The sequence below is a fragment of the Osmerus mordax genome, chromosome 19, assembly GCF_038355195.1.
Source record: "Osmerus mordax isolate fOsmMor3 chromosome 19, fOsmMor3.pri, whole genome shotgun sequence".
Classification (NCBI taxonomy): domain Eukaryota; kingdom Metazoa; phylum Chordata; class Actinopteri; order Osmeriformes; family Osmeridae; genus Osmerus; species Osmerus mordax.
In genome coordinates this window covers 9,157,066-9,176,004 of record NC_090068.1, presented here as the reverse complement: position 1 = coordinate 9,176,004, position 18,939 = coordinate 9,157,066, and the positions used below count along the sequence as shown (strand labels likewise).

At 48.0% G+C, this 18,939-nt stretch overlaps 1 protein-coding gene across 2 annotated transcripts in view; it reads left to right on the top strand.

The window, feature by feature from the left end:
- Positions 1-18,158, top strand: part of spns2 (SPNS lysolipid transporter 2, sphingosine-1-phosphate) — a 61,883-nt gene extending 43,725 nt beyond the window's left edge. Inside the window, exons 6-13 of one of the 2 annotated variants that reach the window (XM_067257170.1) lie at positions 2,051-2,193; positions 2,407-2,559; positions 2,745-2,934; positions 4,686-4,751; positions 5,515-5,613; positions 9,369-9,532; positions 11,967-12,003; positions 16,183-18,158. In XM_067257170.1, the coding sequence (XP_067113271.1) occupies positions 2,051-2,193; positions 2,407-2,559; positions 2,745-2,934; positions 4,686-4,751; positions 5,515-5,613; positions 9,369-9,532; positions 11,967-12,003; positions 16,183-16,194 (864 nt within the window). In that variant the 3' untranslated portion in view covers positions 16,195-18,158. Of the gene's footprint in view, positions 1-2,050; positions 2,194-2,406; positions 2,560-2,744; positions 2,935-4,685; positions 4,752-5,514; positions 5,614-9,368; positions 9,533-11,966; positions 12,010-16,182 lie in introns of those variants that run through there. The other variant, XM_067257171.1, reaches the window with a different exon arrangement.
- Positions 18,159-18,939: the final 781 nt, after the last annotated feature.

The following is an 18,939-nucleotide window of genomic DNA, read 5'->3' as shown; positions in this document are numbered from 1 at the left end:
CACTCCTAATGACCCCAATGTTATTAGGAAACTTTAAGAAGGTCATTAAACATTCTTGCAGGGCCCCAACTTATAGACTTGTCGTGACATGACAGGTCTATTGCCCAGAGGGAAGTGGAAGGCCGGTCCTCCTTGTTTTGAGGAGCGCAGGTCTGGAAAACAAAGCACGGGGTCGGTTTGTTCCAGGGCCGCCATGCTGACCCTCCAATAGAACATTCCCTAAGCAGAGCGAGGTCAATTAATCACCGCTATCGCAGGCAGAAGACGAAAACAACACAAACACTTGAAAAGGCTTCTTTTTTTCCTCTCAGCAGCAATATCCTGCTCTGAGGACAAAAACACTTTGCAGCACTTTCCGTTTGTTTGCCAGTCCCTAGTGGTGCTCTGACGGCTGGACTCCCTTCCTTTCTTAGGCCGGGACGGAGGGATGGAGGGATGAAGGGAGGGAAGTAGAGGAGCCGTAGAGGGAGATGGTGGTGTGGACCGCCTACACACTCACACTCTAGGGAGGAAGGACCTATTGGGACCTACACCTTGACATTTGACCTCTCAATTACAGCGAGGTATTTCACTGGCGGCGGCAGGCTGAGGGTCGAGGTCAGGGGTCGAGCCTGCTTAAATGCCTGTGCTTTCATCTGTTTGAATAATAACATAATTCCTCAACAAGGGGAAATGAAACTTGTGAAACAGAACTTGTTATGGAGCTCCTGGGTCTTCTTTCCTATGTTGCAGTTTGACTGCAGAACCAGAGATTTAGATGTAGTACAGTAGAGTGAAGCAGAGGATGGGGTCTTTATTAGTGTAAACACATCCCTGTTGAGCTGGGCCATGAGGCATGGCTATCGCAACATGACAGCCCCAGCTACAGAACATAGAATAAACATACATTCGCACACACACGCACTTTCATGCGCACTTATACACACACACACACAGTACACACATGGAGCTGTATTAGCTGAGATGTATTAGCCCAGCTGGTTATGAATATACATGTTTTTTACAAGCCATAACAAATATAGAGGTGGATTTTATCTGACAGACAAAATTGGTTTTGCTTTCATGAGCAGTGTGCTCTTTCAAATCACTTCCCCGTGGGCAACCCAGCCTGATACCAAACAACTGCAATGCACACACACACACACACACACACACAGGGAGACACATGCGCACACACACTCAGACCCACACACAGGCAGAGTCATTCGCACACACACACACAAACACACAAGCAAGCAAGCATGGGGACATGTACTAGCCTGACGTTGTCATACTCATAATTCTAGTCAGAATATGAGTCTGAGAACTCTCCGTTGGGCTGTGACTATGGGGCGTGTTTCAAACGAACCTGGAAAACAAATGCCTCTTCGCTCAATTGGATAGATCTACAACCAATCAGAGCAACGTAGTAGTTGTGTCCCACCTTCTTCGCGACCATCGGGGCCAGCTGATAAATTAAACTTTTACCGAATCCCGTAGGAAGGACGGCAAAAACATATTTTCCATCGACAAATGCCTTGATTGCGTTTCTCTGTTCCTCTTTCAAAATTAATGCGCTGTCGATGTCTTCTAAAACAGACTCGATGGCAGAATCATAACATCCCAGATCTCCAGCGGTAGCCATGTTTGTTCAAAACGAATTCAACTTAAGCGCTCTTTTGTGACGTGGGTGATTACGTTACTGTTGATCATCTGTCCATCATCGTATAAAGCCCGCCCTGGCAATTTCATTGGTCCGCCCAGATTCTGGTTTTCTGTAGTTGTCCCCAATACGAGACCCTCCAGACCCAACTTCCCGATCAAATTTCTTTGTGGGCGGGACGAAGTTGGGCTGGCAGCCAGACTAGACATGTACACTCACTGTGGTAAATCTGAAAAGAGGAGAGAAAGGAGAGCAGCAGATGGACAGTGAGACTCCATGCTGGCGAGGAACATCTCTCACACAAACCACTGAGAGATGCACACACACACACACACACACACACACACAAACACCTAACCACAATAGCTTGCATCTCTTTTTCCTCACGGTCCTCTGTGCTGTGTGCAGGTGTCTCCCCTCCTGGGCATGACGGCCGGGGCTCTCATCCTGTTCTTCGTGCCCGAGCCCAAGAGAGGCACCCTGGACCAGATGGGAGGACGCATCAGGACCCGGACCTCCTGGGTCTGTGACATGAAGGCTCTGGCCAAGAAGTAAGACCTGACTCCTTGCCACTGTGTGTGCGTGTGTGTGTGTTTGTTTGTGTGTGTGTGTGTGTGTTTGTGTGTGTGTGTTTGTTTGTTTGTGTGTGTGTGTGTGTTTGTGTGTGTGTGTGTGTGTGTGTTTGTTTGTGTGTGTGTGTGTGTGTGTGTGTTTGTGTGTGTTTCCTAATAAAATGTCTTGTTTTTGCTTTCCCTCCCCTCCAGCCGGAGCTATGTGTTCTCGTCTCTGGCGTCGTCGGCCGTGTCCTTCGCCACGGGGGCGTTCGGCATGTGGATCCCCGTCTACCTGGTCAGGGCGCAGGTGGTGCAGAAGACGGTGGAGGTGTGCACGACAGGGATCTGCAGCAGCAAGGACAGGTCAGAGGTCAACCCCACGGAAACACAAGCACACACAGTCAGGAAGCACCGAGCGATGCTGAAGACATCATGTGACACATCATTATCCTGCCACGAAAAAATGAGTTGAGGTATTAGTGAAGTAGCGTCGAGGGGAAACTGAACGGGCCTTTCGTTTGTCTGCGCTCTTCCTCGGCCCTCTGCAGTCTGATCTTCGGGGCGATCACCTGCGTGACGGGGCTGCTGGGGGTGCTGATCGGGGCGGTCACCACCCGCATGTGCCGGCAGAAGACGGAGCGAGCCGACCCGCTGGTCTGCGCCGTCAGCATGCTGGGCTCCGCCATCTTCATCTGCCTCATCTTCGTGGTGGCCAAGAAGAGCATCGTGGGAGCTTACGTGAGTGGCCGTTGACACCCGCAACCAAACGTGTTCTTTTCCCCTTCTCCTGCCTGTCTACCGGGCTACCTGACTACCGTACGGCTGGACGAAATATGCGGCTCGTCAAACATTTAGGGCGAAACTGTTCATGACCTGTAAACCTCCCCGCTGGTCTTGTTCCCTGTGAGGACACAAAGGTCCGTATAAAACAGGAGCCGTCCTCTAAGGACCATATTGGTCTGTGAATAATGGACGTCCCCCTGAGCTTTCAGTGGGACGTCCTCAGACGGCAGCCAGGTCTGTTTATGCCTCGTCGGGCCAAAAGGAAAGGGCCGCCGAGGAATGTTCCGGGTGTTTGCGTGTTTAATTGCCATTTAAAGCAGGAAAGGGTGCAACTTTCACAATTGCTGCTTTAGAACAATGCGCCGTGGCATTCTGGAGTCACCAGGCAGACATTTAACACCCTTATCAGGGACAAAGGAGTAGGAACTGACTTTCAACAGTGTGAGTAATAATATTTGAAAAGATGGAAAATAATACCCGTAAACAGTCTGGTTCACGACAAACGGTGTTCTTGTGAGTCCTTGGAAAGTCTGGTCTCAGACGTCATTGGCTGGCGAGGTCAAGCCGGTCGCTTCGAGTAGCGGTAGAGGAAATGTAGGATTTTAACTTTAGTTTTTAGACTTTTATGAGTAGCACAGGTTGTAGAGGTGAGTGACAGAGAGGTTTATCTGTTCCTGCTGTACTTAGCTGCTCAAGTGAGTCCTGGTTGAGTAATGTTGGTGGCACAGGGATAGGAAAATACCCTCATCCAACCAGACACCCACCGCTGTCTCAAACTCTTCTTCAATTCCATAAAACACCTGCAGACGCAGGAAATAGGATGACCATTTTGCCATGGTACGGTATTGCTTTTCCACCCTGGTAGATAAATCGAGACTGCTGTACGTATGGGATACCCTCTCGTTTTACAACAGCCATAACAAGATGTAACTGAGCGAGTCTACTTTCATAGCTAAGCATTGACAGATGTGCTGTTAAAGATGGTGACACCAGGCCACAGTGTCTGGGCTCATTTGGGCTCCCACAGCTGTTGTCTGCGCAGGCTAGCTGCTGATCGGAGCACGGCTTGGGTTCTCCTTCCCACGAGGCCGTGTGGCGGTCACACTGTCTGACTGGCAGCTTAGAGGCAGCCAGGCCTCCAACCCTGCCGTGTCAGTCAGTCAGGCCCCCGGCCCCCGGCCCCGGCCCCACGTGCATCACCCAGGCCGGCAGGGGGGTCATGCCCCAGTCAGAAGACATGGATCCTCCAGCAGGCTGGCCTGTCTCAGTGTTTAAAAAAAGAAAGAGTACCAACCAGGGCAAGCGAACCAGTGAACTCTGTCGCAACCAAATCCTCAAGATCCTTTTTCGGGAAATGTTTGAGTTGTCACATATCTGGACCAGTTGCTTCAGGGCTACACTTTTCTGTCACACTTTCAAATGACTTTCTCTGACTGATTCTGGTTTTGTGCTCAAAGGTCAAACCCTCTATTCAATAGAATATAAAATCCCTACCCTTGTATAATTTGACCAAAGCATAATAACAAGTTTCCAAACCACAGCCACTGAAGCAGTTTTGTTCACCAGTAGATTCCCACAGACAGTAGCCATATTTGTAGGACAAATGTTTCAAATTAAACACTCTGATGCATTGTAAAGTCTGTCAAAGGCACATAAACAATCGTAATTAGTTACTTGATGTCACTCTCTCTCATGTTCCTTTCTAGATCTGTATCTTCATTGGTGAAACACTACTCTTTCTGAATTGGGCCATCACGGCGGACATTTTAATGGTATGTACTGAGAACCTATACTTATCCACTATGCCTCTGGAAACTTCTACAGCACACTGTAACAAAGGCGGTCATCCCCTTAGATGCAGCTTCTTATTTAGGGTTATAAAAATGTGTGACCGTAGAAGGACTTTGTATAGGACGGGCGGGGCCAGTAATTATCCCCTGTGACCAAGCTTGATGCACACACCACTCATGGAAATAAAATAAGTTCTTTTTCAAAGAGCCCGTGTTTTTCAGTCCCAAAGTAAGCAGGAGGGCAGCTTGACACTGGGGAGAGCCAGATTACATGTGACTTCCTGTAAAGTGGAAGCACCAGACAGCCTATGAGTTTGTCGCCTCGGTCCCAGCCTTGCACTGTTGAATAAGAGTCCTTGCAGCTCCCCAGGTCAGGTCAGGTCCCGTCGTTTTAGCCGCAGCTGACAGGGCAAAAGCTCCGTGGCAATGAGGTGGACTCAGCGTGCATAATTGAAGCCTCCTGAAGATGTTGTATTATGGATGGATGAACCTTTACTCCTGCTTTGTCCCCACCTGACTCCATCTCTCTCTCTCTCTCTCTCTCTCTCTCTCTCTTTCTCGCCCTCTTTGTTTATCTCTCTATATTTCTCTCTCTCTCTCCATTTCTTTCTTTTCCCTTTATCGCTCTCTCTCACTCCCTCTCTCTCAATCCTCTCTCTCTCTCTCTCTCTCTCTCTCTCTCTCTCTCTCTCTCTCTCTCTCTCTCTCTCTCTGTCTCTCTCTCTCTTACTCCTTCTCCCTGCAGTATGTCGTCATCCCCACGAGGAGAGCCACAGCGGTCGCCTTCCAGAGCTTCACCTCTCACCTCCTGGGGGATGCTGGGAGCCCCTACCTGATAGGCCTGGTAAGCCCCGGTCTGAGGACCCATGACTGACCATGTGTCTGGGAGTACTGTACGGTACGCAGTAGGTACATAACTGAATATGGGTCGTGGATCTTAGCCTCAAAACAGCTGGACTCTCTCTCTCTACACACACACGTACACACAAACACACACACACACACACAAAGTATGCGTAAAACTCACCCCGGCTCACAGCTCACTGTGTTAATCCACACAGGGATACAACCCTATCATACATGCCTCTGCACACACACGCTGATCCTACCGTACATCCACTTTACCAGGGCTGGGCTTAAGTAGGGCGCTGCCATGTTAAGTGAGTTACAAGTGTAGCTTTTAAAACCCATCTCAGGGGGACTGGTGAACGGAGGGGTGACCTCGACGCTCCAGCTCTCTTTCTGTTAGCCCACTTTACAGTAAACCCAGTTCCCTGGAGAGCTGTATTGCCGTTAGACTAGTCCAGGCCAAAGAACAGGGTTCTTACTGGCACACAAGGCTACTAAAGGCTACCGCATCCTCTCACTGTTCCCTCTTGTCTCTTAAACCTCTGCCTGGCGTCCTTGTAGAGACAATAACTGTGCAGTACCACGACGGCGGCCATGGCACGCCACCTCTTTGTCACTCCAAGGAAAATAAAACATTGCCTACCTCTGACTGCCAACTGGCATTCCCCTCATTCCTGTGAGGAAGAACAATCATTTTCCAAGTTAAATAGTAACCTTTGGAAATGCATGTGCTGTTGCTGTGGCTGACCTGGAACAAGCTGATCTGTCTTTCCTCTCTCTCGGTTGTTTTCTTACTCAGTCGTACTATGACTAAATTCTCTGCGGGAGGTCATGAGGTAAGGAACAGTATAGTATCGCCTCAGTGTGTGGCCCCCCCTTATCTCCACAACTGACGCACTAACGAAACAATATGGGAGTTTCACTTCAAAAGCAGCTGTTAATGTTTGATGCAGTTTGTACTTTGGTTATAATGAACGGTAGAGACAATTGAGAATCCTTCTAGCATGTCCTCCTACAGTATGTGAAGCTGTAGTTTGTATAGCTGTATCCCGGGCCTGGACGAGCGAGGGAAGATGGCAGCAGAGAGAGAGAAGCTGGTGTTTAATTAGAGGATCAAACAGAGGGAGAGGATCCACAGGGGCTGGCAGTACAGAGACACACACGCAGCTCATGGACATCCAGAATGTTCTGTAATGGGAAACATGAATCCCCTGAATAATTCAAGCGGTGGCAAGCCTTTCAAAAAAAAAAAAAAAAAAAAAAAAATAACGACAGATAAGACCGAGACCAAAGACTTGATGAAGACAAAATACTATGTTGGGATTCCACCCAAATGCCGTTGTAGATATTATTAGAGTATGTAATTGGAAGCTTTTTTCTCTCTATGTCCTTGTGGACTGTGTAGTATTGGGAGGTTCTCACCTCAATAGACGGTCAGCACTCTTCAGAGGAAGTGTGTGTGTGTTGTGACGCAAGTCTCACAAGGCTTTCACATTTGGTCTAGTGGTAGAGTACCACTCATCTGGCACATTCCAACAGCCCACCATCACCCCCTGAAGGTCCGAATACTGGACCTGCTCAGTAACCCACCTCACAAGTCTGTGGACCTCAGGAAGTTGACCCATCCGGTTCCTCTATGTGACACAACCACATGCCCACAGCAGATCCAGAATGACCAACATGCGTCACCAGCGACTACTTTGGTTTCCTTGCGAAGGTTTCGCGGGCCGGTGCGATGATGACCTCGTAGTGACGCTGTGTACCCACAACCCCCCAATCCTCCTCCGCGCTGAAGCCTCAGAGGAATGAAAAGAGTCTGCAGACCTAAAACCACAGTAAAAACATACAGCAAGGCATTGCCTAGCAACCACAGAGCAAAGCCTTGATCGCCTACCCTGCAGAGTTCGATTTTTACAAGTGTGTGTGCCTCGGCCCCAAACATTAGACCATAACCAGAGGCTCCACAAACCAAACCATGAAGCCCCTACTGTGCATAGGTGTTGCACGGTGAGGCAGGGCTGTGTTTACAAATGAACTAGGCTGCAGCTGTGCGCTCATGCTAGCATGTGAACCAGCTAGACCATAAAGCTCAGGGATGCTAGTGTGTTGACCAGCTAGCATCGTGCTAGCATGTGGACCAGCTAGACCATAAAGCTCAGGGATGCTAGTGTGTTGACCAGCTAGCATCGTGCTAGCATGTGGACCAGAGCAGTTGCCAACAAGTGTAGAGTGGCGTTACGTGCGTGAGTGGGACAGAGCCAGAGGCAGAGTGGGTGGCGGGAACAATCTCCCTGCAATCTCACAGGAGAAATGCCTGCTAATATGTTATTAGACATGCCCTGGCTATATATTTTTAGCCTCCAGATTTTGTCATTGGCGGTGGTTAAGTGGGAATGGCAGCTAATGTTGTGTGGAAGAACACACCTGACTGAGTGAACCCTGCAGGCACTTGATACCCCAGAACCCCCCCTGCTCCACCCACACACACACACACACACTTACACACACATACTGTACACTCATGCTAGTAAGACACAGGTGAAGCACACTGGTACATACACACTCTCTCTCTCTCTCTCTCTCTCTCTCTGTCTCTCTCTCTCTCTCTCTCTCACACACACACACAAATATACACACACTCTCATCCCATTACACACACACACACACTTCTGTCAGCACTTGACCACCTCTCTGAGGGGTAGTTTCACTATGCTGATGCTAACAGATAATCAATGTGCTTCACTCAGGGTGACCTGTTCCCCCCTTCCCCCCCAGACTCAGAGACAGAGAGACCAACACAGACAGAGGGAGACAGGGAGAGAGGCTGAGAGAGACAGAGTGATTCAGAGAGAGATGGACAGACAGAGACAGATTCAGAGAGAGAGAGAGAGAGAGAGAGAGAGAGAGAGAGAGAGAGAGAGAGAGAGAGAGAGAGAGAGAGAGAGAGAGAGAGAAGGAGGGGTGGAGGCCATGGAGCAGGAAGATTTTGTCAGTCACTGAGTCTTCAATCAACACAACACTATTTACTAGAGGCAATCTCTGTCCGGCCTGACCACTCTACCCCCTTCCTCTTCTCTCTCTCTTTCTCCCCCTCTATATTTCTCCTTCTCTCGCTGTCTATTTCTCTCTCTTTCTCTGTGGTACGGGTCTGACCACCCTACACAGAGCAGTGCTTATGTCAGCACTTTAAATAGCCAGCCTACAACATTACCCAGCTGTTGTTTTCTTTAGCGCCTTGCGTGACAGACCAGGGAAAATCTGCCCCAGTGTTACTTTAACCTTCGATGAATAAAAATGATGTGGTGTGTGTGTGTGCATACGTGCATGCAGACGTTCATGCAAGTCTTCTGGTTTCATAACTGCCTTTTTATGTTTGTTGAAATATTCATCTGATAAGTGTGTTACCTTCCATTATTGATTTGTCTAATGGAACAGGAATGATATATAGGGATATGTTCATCTGTAACTCACAGTCATAGATACAGCACACTGTGTGTGTATGCATAGCAGAAGCTGAGCGTGTCATCCTCCACTGAACTTCTCAGTACATTGGATAACTTCACATAAGACATTCGCAGAACTGCACACTGCAATTATACTAAACTCCAGGAATGGGTTGCCAGAAGTATCTACTGTGTGTCAGTGAACTTTAGTGTGCAACAGTTACAACCTTTAATGTGTTCTTGAACATACATATAATGTGAAAAAATGTCATGTATATTTATCTAATGTGTGCGTGTGTATGTCCAGATCTCGGACGGCCTCCAGCAGAGTTACGCCTCGTCCGTCCTATGGCAGTTCCTCAGCCTGGGCTATGCTCTCATGCTGTGTCCCTTTGTCATCGTGCTTGGGGGCATGTTCTTCCTGGCCACAGCCCTCTTCTTCCTGGACGACCGGGAGAAGGCAGACAAGCAGTGAGTACCAGCTGACCTCACACACCTTGGACACAGAGTCGTACCATACTTTTATACGTATATATACTTTCATACATGATTTAGCTTTCTTCTGATATGGAATCATATGTATTTAATGTGACGAGAAAGGATTTATTTCGAAGTGGTAGAAGCCGTTTGGAAGGAGCTGGAAAAACACTTTACACTGGGGCGACATTCACCTCAGATTCAAAGCTGCTGAACACAGTAGCTGAATACACGTGGACTGCCCTGTTATCCAGGGCTAAGTGAACTCAGAGGAAGGTGCCGGGAGGGTCAGATAAAGGGCCTTGTTCCAGCTCCTCCCTCATTCACAGTGACAGCCTGTAGTCAGGCGTGAGGTAGAGCACGCTGCAGCACTTCACCTCGCTTTCGGAGGTCAGTTGTTGAGCTGGGATAACCCTGCCCAGCCCGGGCCCTGCCAGCCAATCGGGACACAGTGCCAGATCCTCTGAAAGGGCCGTGGCCAATAGAACACCTCCGTCAGCTAAAAGGTCTGCGGAGCTGACACAAGCGGTTCCAACAAGCCATCACATTATTAAAGTGTGCTTACACTGTGTTTTATGAGTCGCCGGCCTTCACGTGTTCACACCAAAACATCCCCATCCTCCACTCCTCCAAACCAAACGTCAGTAGCATCACATGGCCATAAAAGGCTAAGACAAACACTCTCAATCCACTTTTTGTATAGAGGCTCTCTTTTTCGGAGGCAATTTTTAAGGAGTAGACTCCCTCGCTTCTCAAAAATGACTTCCTTCCTGTCGGAGTCTGGGGACATTTTTAGGCAGGATGGCAGGATGGCAGGGTGACGTGAGACGCTGCAGGGCCTGTCACTGGCAGTTCCCACAATGCAACTCAGCTCAGCAGCAAGGGGACAAGACATGATGCTTGGCTACGATTCCTCTTCTTAGTTTTAAATCAACTTTGGTTTAATATGTTTTAGTGTATGACAGATCGGAGCCTTTCTGCAATTACTGTGAACTATGACACATAGACCTCACCAGTTCAGCGTCTGGCTGCTAGCTCAGCATGAAGTCCCAGTCAAGCCACAACCCAGCACCCAGCAGCACTCAGCATGACTCGGACAAACTTTTGGGCACGGTCCAGAAAGGAGGAAGTGAAGGATATAGCGGAACAATGATAAAAAGTCACACTCTTTCATGCCTGTAACAGATAGCGCTCTGCGGTCTCAGCCGAGGCCACAGTATTGTTAAGTGTGGCCCCGAGGGCACTTGATCGCTGTAACTATATAATCTAACCACATGCTCACGTCATACGACACAGGGCAGAGTAGATAGAACATGCCAGCTATGAGCTGCTTCTTGGAACATGAGCCACTTCTAGGAGTTCCTGTAGATTAGGGTCCTTCCACGTAAGCCCGTAGTCTCAAGGGGGTTCACTATGTACACATCTTGGATATGTAACCATGACAAGGTCTATTGACAGTATACTCCCACATTTCAGTCCTATCAGCATAGTTTACAAACAGGCCTTGCTGCAGAAGCCTCTGTCGACTGAACACAGCACGGTCAGTGACGTGTCAGTGCAGGGGGCTCGGCTAAACTTCAACAGCAGCCTCTGTTATGTAAGATGCTTTCAGCAGCTCCGCAGAGAGATGACAGTGAAACGGCAACATAAAGCAGGGGTTATTCCACAAACGTGGAACGTTATTTATAGCCACTGTTCACGCTCCGAAGCTCCACATTTACACATTTTTCTCCCGCCTTGACAGGAGCAGTTTTCTTCTGTGATTCCGTCTTTAGATATTCAGGGGCTATTTATAAAAGCCAAGGAACTGAGTAAGCTACTCGTTGGAGCGCGCCTGTCTATTTCCAGCCTTGAAGTCGCTTTGTTATTTCTAGGTTGTTCGCTTTATTGGGGCTGAGGGGATACCATTTATAGCTCGGGCTAGGAGCTGAAGCCCCAAAACATTGAATTCTCACGTCAACTCTCTCTCACACACACACACACACACACACACTCTCACACATATGCCTGCTTCATCTGCTAGGCTTTTCCCTGGCTTGGTACATCCGCCTGAGGGCAAGTACTCCTTGTGAGTACAGCATGAGACCAGACTAGGAACAACATTGCCTGTTTTACTCTGGCCAGGGGGGGCCCATGGAATGGGTAGAATATTATCGCTCAGGATGGGTATAGCTCAGTGGCAGAGCAGACTGCAGATTAAGAGGTCACCGGTTTGTATCCCCCTGTGTGTCCCTTTGGGTAAAAGTGTCTGCTAAATCAACACGTTCAATCTAATAGCGTGGTTGTAGACAGAAGTACTAAAGAAAAGCACTGACATGTGGATCTCAGGTTCTGGAGTTCACCTTTACTGTTTGGCTTGATTCCTTGGGTTAGGATGCTGTGGGTGGATGGATGGCTTCTAACGTGAGTGTCTCTGTTCTTTTCTCAGGCTGAGCCAGCTGTCCAGGCCGCCCTCCACAGTAAAGGTATGACCAGGTCTTTTATACCTTCACTGTAGCCTCCCGGAGGGTTTAGGTTCATGTGTTAGATACTAACTATTGTTTGTCAAACTGCTGGAGTTGACTGTATTTCAAAACCTCTATGGCGGTTTTGAAAACGTTCCCTCACGTTTCACTTTCAACTTTTATAGTCGTTGGCTCTGTGCTGTCCTAATCTTCTCCAGAACCTCTTTTTACTGAGAAGAGATTCAGTAGCCTTTGATAGGACTGGTAACATTAGAAACTTCAGATGTTAAAAAAGCACTGTCTTCTAAGTTTCCCTAGATCATTAATTGCAATAACGTATAGTAAATGTTGGAAGGGATGCACAGCGTCACATAATTGATCTTAGATGCACTTCCTGATGCTATTGTGTTCATGGAGTGTTGGGGCATTCTTGGTGTGTCGATTTGGCACCTTGTCAAGGCCTAGCTGCCCTGCCTCCCTTCCACTCTCTTATCACACACACACAGCGCTGCGCCCCTCACACTAATTATCAACAGAAAAAATACACAACAGCAGGGAAGCAGGAGGAGGTACGCTAGCCAACACTCCTCAGCAGGACAATGGCCAGTTAGTTAGGAGCTAGCTAAAAATAACAAGATTAAACCTGACCCGCTGATTGCGGGGGCAAAAGATTTTGTTTCATGCCATTGTGGCTGCTTGCGAACGTTTATCACGTTAAGACATGGAGTCAAGAATGTTTTTATTTCTCCGTGACCCAGTCAGACTGCATTGACTTGTTGGCTTTCTCAATCCTGGATTGATTTGATACAGTTTAAATCCTACAATCAAAAGCACAGATTGGACCTGTGATGATGTACTGTAGCTGTGACCTCCTCCTTGAGTCCTTTTACAGGAATGGTTTAAAAATATATATAAAATCAATCACGGTGTTTGGCCTTCAAAAGAACAGTTCATGTAAATGTCAAGGGGAAGTGACAACAGATTAACTGGGCTTAATTAGGGGATGCTATCAGCATCAGGAGGGCAGACCCAGCCGCACTGCTCACAGTAACACGGCGACATTAGCGTGCGGGGGAATGACAAGTGACATGGAAGGCTCCCATGTGGCAGCAAGGGGGCCGCGTGCCACGGTTCAGTCGCCGACTCGGCGCAGAGAGCCTGGGGTTTTCATCGGCTCGGCTGAACTGACGCTCGCGCGGGCTGAAGCGATGTGCCTCGGCCCTTTGAGTGGCTAATTAAAAAGAGCAGCTAATGAAGCTAGCTGTGAGGAGAGCTTCCCGAGCTCTCGTCTGTGTGGGATGTTTATCCCCCGCTCCACAGCCCCACGTGACGCCACCTCAAGGACAGATCAATGACCCTGTCTCTATGGTGACGGACGGTCATCAGTGGCCTTGGAGGGTAAGAGCAATCCAAGCCGAGTCGTGTCCGACAAGCGCATGAGTATTTGTGTCGGTTCCAACAGTTCTGTGTTGGCGTTCTTCCGTACCAACATGAACACACAGATCGATACAGGAAGCTCGCTGGGGTAAGAGTCAGGTAGCCAATGGCAGCTGCCCACATCGAGGTCCCTCCCAGCAGTGCGGCCCAGCCCTCTCGTCAGAACACATGGGTCTGATGTAAGAGGCTGAATCGGCCAAAGCAGTGAAGGGATGGAGGTAGGGGAGGGAAAGGGAGGGTTGAGAGAGACTGAGAAAGAGTAAGTGGGAGGAAGGGAGAGAGAGAGCGAGAGGAGGGTTGAGAGAGAGAAAACTGCTGGGGGGTTTTGAGGATGGAGAGAGGCTTTAATCGCTTAAGCTGTAATGCATCGCAAGCCATTAATCTTTGGTGATGCAATCCTAGATGGAGATCAGATAAGCTGGGATCCAATTAAGTGAGTCTACAGGGGTGACGCACCCTGGCCAAGCACATGCGGTGGACTCTCACAGCACCGCTCTCTCACCAGGGAGGGCTCCACGTTGGAGACTGTCTAAAGACCCCAGACGCTTTAAACAGCTTCTTTGGGATGGAGCCTTCAGAAAGCAAAGCCTCTACATTCATGCTGTCCAAATGTAGCTGTTTAACGCTGTTTTTGCAGCTGTGGACATTCACTCTTTTTTCTACTTTCATTCAAGCTTTGAGTCCTCAGCCAGGAGTTCTGCGCTAGGCCATACTGGGCTGGGATAGAATGGGCAGGACTTGGCTGGCTAAAATGAGCTGGAATTGGCTGGACTTGGCTGGAATGAGCTGGGATTGGCTGGGCTGGGCTGCGCTGAGCTGAGCTAGGATTGGCTGGGCTGGGCTGAGCTGGGATTGGCTGGGCTGGGCTAGGTTGGGGTCCAGGCTTAACTATAGACCACACAGAACCTCGATCCAGGCCCCACTGTGGCCAGGGAAGGGCTTCCTCCATGTGTCCAATCAGATGCTACCAAGCCACTCTCTCCACCCCCATACAGTAGCCATCCCAGTCTGTCAGTCTGGCCAGCTTTAGTTTGAGAATGCCTGTTGCAGTCAAGCCAAACTATGCTGCAAAACCAGACCAGTTCAGCCATCCTTGGAGCCAGCCCTAAACCCCCCTCACACACACACACACACACACACATTTCAGATTGATTACAGTTTTTTGGCAGCACTCTAGCTAATGAGCATGTGTCTGCACTGTTGTCCTCTTAGCTGAGCGGTTCTCCAGTGTTCACCACCGTCATCTGTCAGGAGGGGTGACTGTGTAGGAATGCCCATGCTGTAAATCCTCCACACATGGATTATTGATACAGGCTGTGTTGTCCATCTTTGTAGTTTTTTTTTGTTTGTTGCAATGAAAACGTCAATTCTGGCTAAAACAGTAATTATGTATTTGTGACTATGGGTGCCTGTGAGATTTCACCACCCTAGCCACCAAAGACACACCAACAATTAAATACATTGTTCTCTGAAATCCTGTAATCCAGCCTTTAAGCTAATTACCCTTGTTGTGTGAGGCTTGTGTTTCTCTGCATGAATGTTTGTTTGTTTATTTTGTGTCGGTGTGTGTGCGTATGTGTGTGTTAATATTCATATATTCATGTGTGTGTGTGCATGTGTGTGTGCATCGCCCTACAACCCCTAGCTGTAATCCTGTTGTAGCTTGTGTCTCCAGCAGTAGTGTACTAGGGTGTACTGGAGCATTCAGGGCAGATGATTCCTCTGTCATGACAGATGACAGCACAACAAGCAGTGAGAAACACCCCCATAGTGTTTCTGATTAAATCAGCAGGGCACAACTATACAGTACCACAACCCAGAACAGAGGCAGGTTTGTCAGAGTGAGGCAGGTTTGTCAGAGTGAGGCAGGTTTGTCAGAGTGAGGCAGGTTTGTCAGAGTGAGGCAGGTTTAGCAGAGTGAGGCAGGTTTGGCAGAGTAAGGCAGGTTTGTCAGAGTGAGGCAGATTTGGCAGAGTGAGGCAGGTTTAGCAGAGTGAGGCAGGTTTGGCAGAGTGAGGCAGGTTTGGCAGAGTAAGGCAGGTTTGTCAGAGTGAGGCAGGTTTGGCAGAGTGAGGCAGGTTTAGCAGAGTGAGGCAGGTTTGGCAGAGTGAGGCAGGTTTGTCAGAGTGAGGCAGGTTTAGCAGAGTGAGGCAGGTTTGGCAGAGTAAGGCAGGTTTGTCAGAGTGAGGCAGGTTTGGCAGAGTGAGGCAGGTTTAGCAGAGTGAGGCAGGTTTGGCAGAGTGAGGCAGGTTTAGCAGAGTGAGGCAGGTTTGGCAGAGTGAGGCAGGTTTGGCAGAGTGAGGCAGGTTTAGCAGAGTGAGGCAGGTTTGGCAGAGTGAGGCAGGTTTAGCAGAGTGAGGCAGGTTTGGCAGAGTGAGGCAGGTTTGGCAGAGTGAGGCAGGTTTGGTAGAGTGAGGCAGGTTTGGCAGAGTGAGGCAGGTTTGGTAGAGTGAGGCAGGTTTGGCAGAGTGAGGCATGTTTGGTAGAGTGAGGCAGGTATGTCAGAGTAAGGCAGGTTTGGCAGAGTGAGGCAGGTTTAGCAGAGTGAGGCAGGTGAATTTCTCAATTCTGTGTTGCTGACATGTGAAGGTTTGAGCCAGGCCTAAGAGGAGGTGGAGGGGCAGGATGACCCAGACAGATGGCTCAGGAGCTCTGTAATTACATGTGATCATCCTGTGGGGAAGCGAGACCCTAACCCCACTTTGTTTCCTTCCTCCTCCTCCTCCTCTTCCTCCTCTGTCTCTCTCCCTCTCTCTCTCCCAGGTCACTACGTGAAAAGCCGCCAGAGTGAGGAATCATGGACCGATGGAACCATGCACGCTTCCTTTGGGAGGACGATGAAGGCATAGAATACCAGAGAGGGCAGCCGATCCCCTTCATTACCCCGGAGCCATCCATTGTTATTGTCCTCCTCTTCATCCTCATCCTCATCGCTATATCTTCATCACCCCTCCCACTCCTCTGCTGCCCATGGCTGTTGATAACTGGAGAAAGAGAGCGCCTTGCTCGTGACCAGACACCTCTGTCCCACCACACACTGACAAGCAGACAGAGCTGTATGCTGGAGCCAGCCAATTGGCAGCTGGTGGCCCTTCCACCTTTGTCCAATAAAGAGCCACTGAACCATCCGGGGGACAATGGAGCCCCTCTCTACAGTGCCATACTACTGAATGCTGAACATGGACCTTGTCCTCCGTCTGTGTGTATGTCCTTATGTCTGTCTGTCACATTGCATGTGGATGTGCACCAAGTGCCCTAGCAACATTACATTCCTTCACAGGCTCTGCACTGACCACCATCGACAACAACAACAACCAAAAGGAAGTCACTGAGAGGCCAAAAATACACCTGTGGTAAATGTCAGTGACTTTGTTCTTCATCAACCATGAAAGTCTGGCGAGCCAGCCTTAAGACTTTAAGCTTTCACGTCATCAGTGCAGACAGGTCGTTGCTTTGGATTCCCCTGTTCTTTTAAATGTCTTTCAGCACTTACAAATACAAAGCAGTGCCGGTGATGCCATGACAGGTTCCTGCACCTTACTGGAGCTTTTTTTGTTGATTTTTGTTATTTTTCTGTGTAGGTTAGAATTGAAACTGGAGGTTTCTGCCTATGATTGTTTCCGTGGGCTGGAGTTAGGACTAACTCAACTGATTGAGAGAGGACACTGGAGTAGATTTATATTTCTGATGTAAATGTTGTTGTTGTTTTTGTTTTTCCTCAAAATGATCAAATGCTTCCGTTTAGTCTTGGAGCAGTTATGAAGGGACAACTCTCTTTCTTCATCTACAGAACAGGACAGGCCTTCTATCTATAGGTCCATGGGCTTATCTGTAAACCTGAAGTTTCCTTAAAGGCCAGAACTCAGTCTGTTGGTTTTGAGTTTCTGGACACATCACCCATGTAGAGAGAGTCACCTGTGGATAGATTTCCCTATTCCAGACAGTTACAATAGCAGTCTTTGTGCTTGAATCTTTTACCCTGGTATTTGAAGCTATCTATTTCCTGGCAGAGAAAAAAGGGACCCTTAAAAAGAGCTGGAGCCTCACTCAGTCACAGGCTAATTAGTTGGAGAAATCAAACCCCAGGGAAGAGAAGCATATCTGTCCCAGGTAGGACTGGCTCACAGGCTGTAGGTAATAAAGAACTCCCACTGTCAGAAGAAACACATAGGAACTGAGTCTTGACGAGCACATGACTTGGCCATACCACACCACTGACATTTGAAGAAAAGCCTTTTGCTTTGGCCTTTTTGCTCGAGTCGTCAACAAACAAGACAACTTTGGCTTCAAACCCTCATTCTGTGCATCCCTTCAGTGATTGGGTCAATGTCACGCAAGCTTGTAGGCCGTGTACGGCAGGCCTACACAGGTCACGTCAATAAGGATGGCAATAACCAAAACAACATCATCAAACTATCAAAAAAAGACTTTCCTCCGAGGGGAGTCACAATCTGGCCCTGAAAGAGAAGCACCTGACCGGCCTTGAGCAGATGTGTGAGACTGAGGGTGATCAAATCAAAGGAGGCTTTGAAAGAGTCTGCGTGGTGTTGCTCTGACTCACCCGAGGTGAATATATGATTTGTGGGCTGTGTTGTAGTTGCCAGCCATTGTAATTACTTTCATCTTCCTCCACAAATGGAGGATCTCTCTGAATGTGACTCCGTCCTATCTGACGTGTTTACACAACATTATCTTAATGAAGCTTTTTTTTTTTTTTTTTTACAAATGAGTTTTATATATTAACTACAATAGATATATATAGCTATATTATGCAGCAATTCTAATATATTGTAAATGATGGCTTGGATGCAATGTATTTATTTGTTTGTTACCATAATGATGAAGAAACTGTAAAGGGAAGTTTAATGTTAAGTATGCTTAAAGTACACTTTATTGTCTATCTTTGGGTTTGGAAAAGGCTCCTACATATGTGTTTATCATATTGTATTACAACGAAACAACACAATACCTTTTTACATCACTAAGAATCATTGCATTTACTGTGATCATGAATTGGATATTGAAGGTATGCACACACTAGCAGTACCGTATCATGACGTTTCACACCAGTATTGATCGATGCTATATTGCTCAGTACTATTTTCTATTGTACTATGAAGGTTTTTTCTTTTTTTCTAGACCAATAGATCAAACCATTTTGCACAACATTGTTAACACTTTCATGTTCAGGGATTTACTTTAACTCATACTGCTATGTTCTACTATCTTCACACACGAGCTCTCCCACAGACTGCACAGTTCATGCTCACAGTAAATGCTGGCATTTCGTCATTTGACACCAATGGGATGTAGTTCTGGCTGGAGGGGTCATAAATGGTGGTTCACAATGCCAAATTTAGTCAATTTAGATTAACATCCTTTAGAAGTAGAAGTCCTTTGTATGGAGTAATTCCATTTGAATAATCACAGGAGTGATGTATTGAGAATGTGCTCTTTCTTGTTATACAAGAGTCATGTATAAAGAAACCTATTTCTGATGTTAAGCAGAAAACAGGTTAT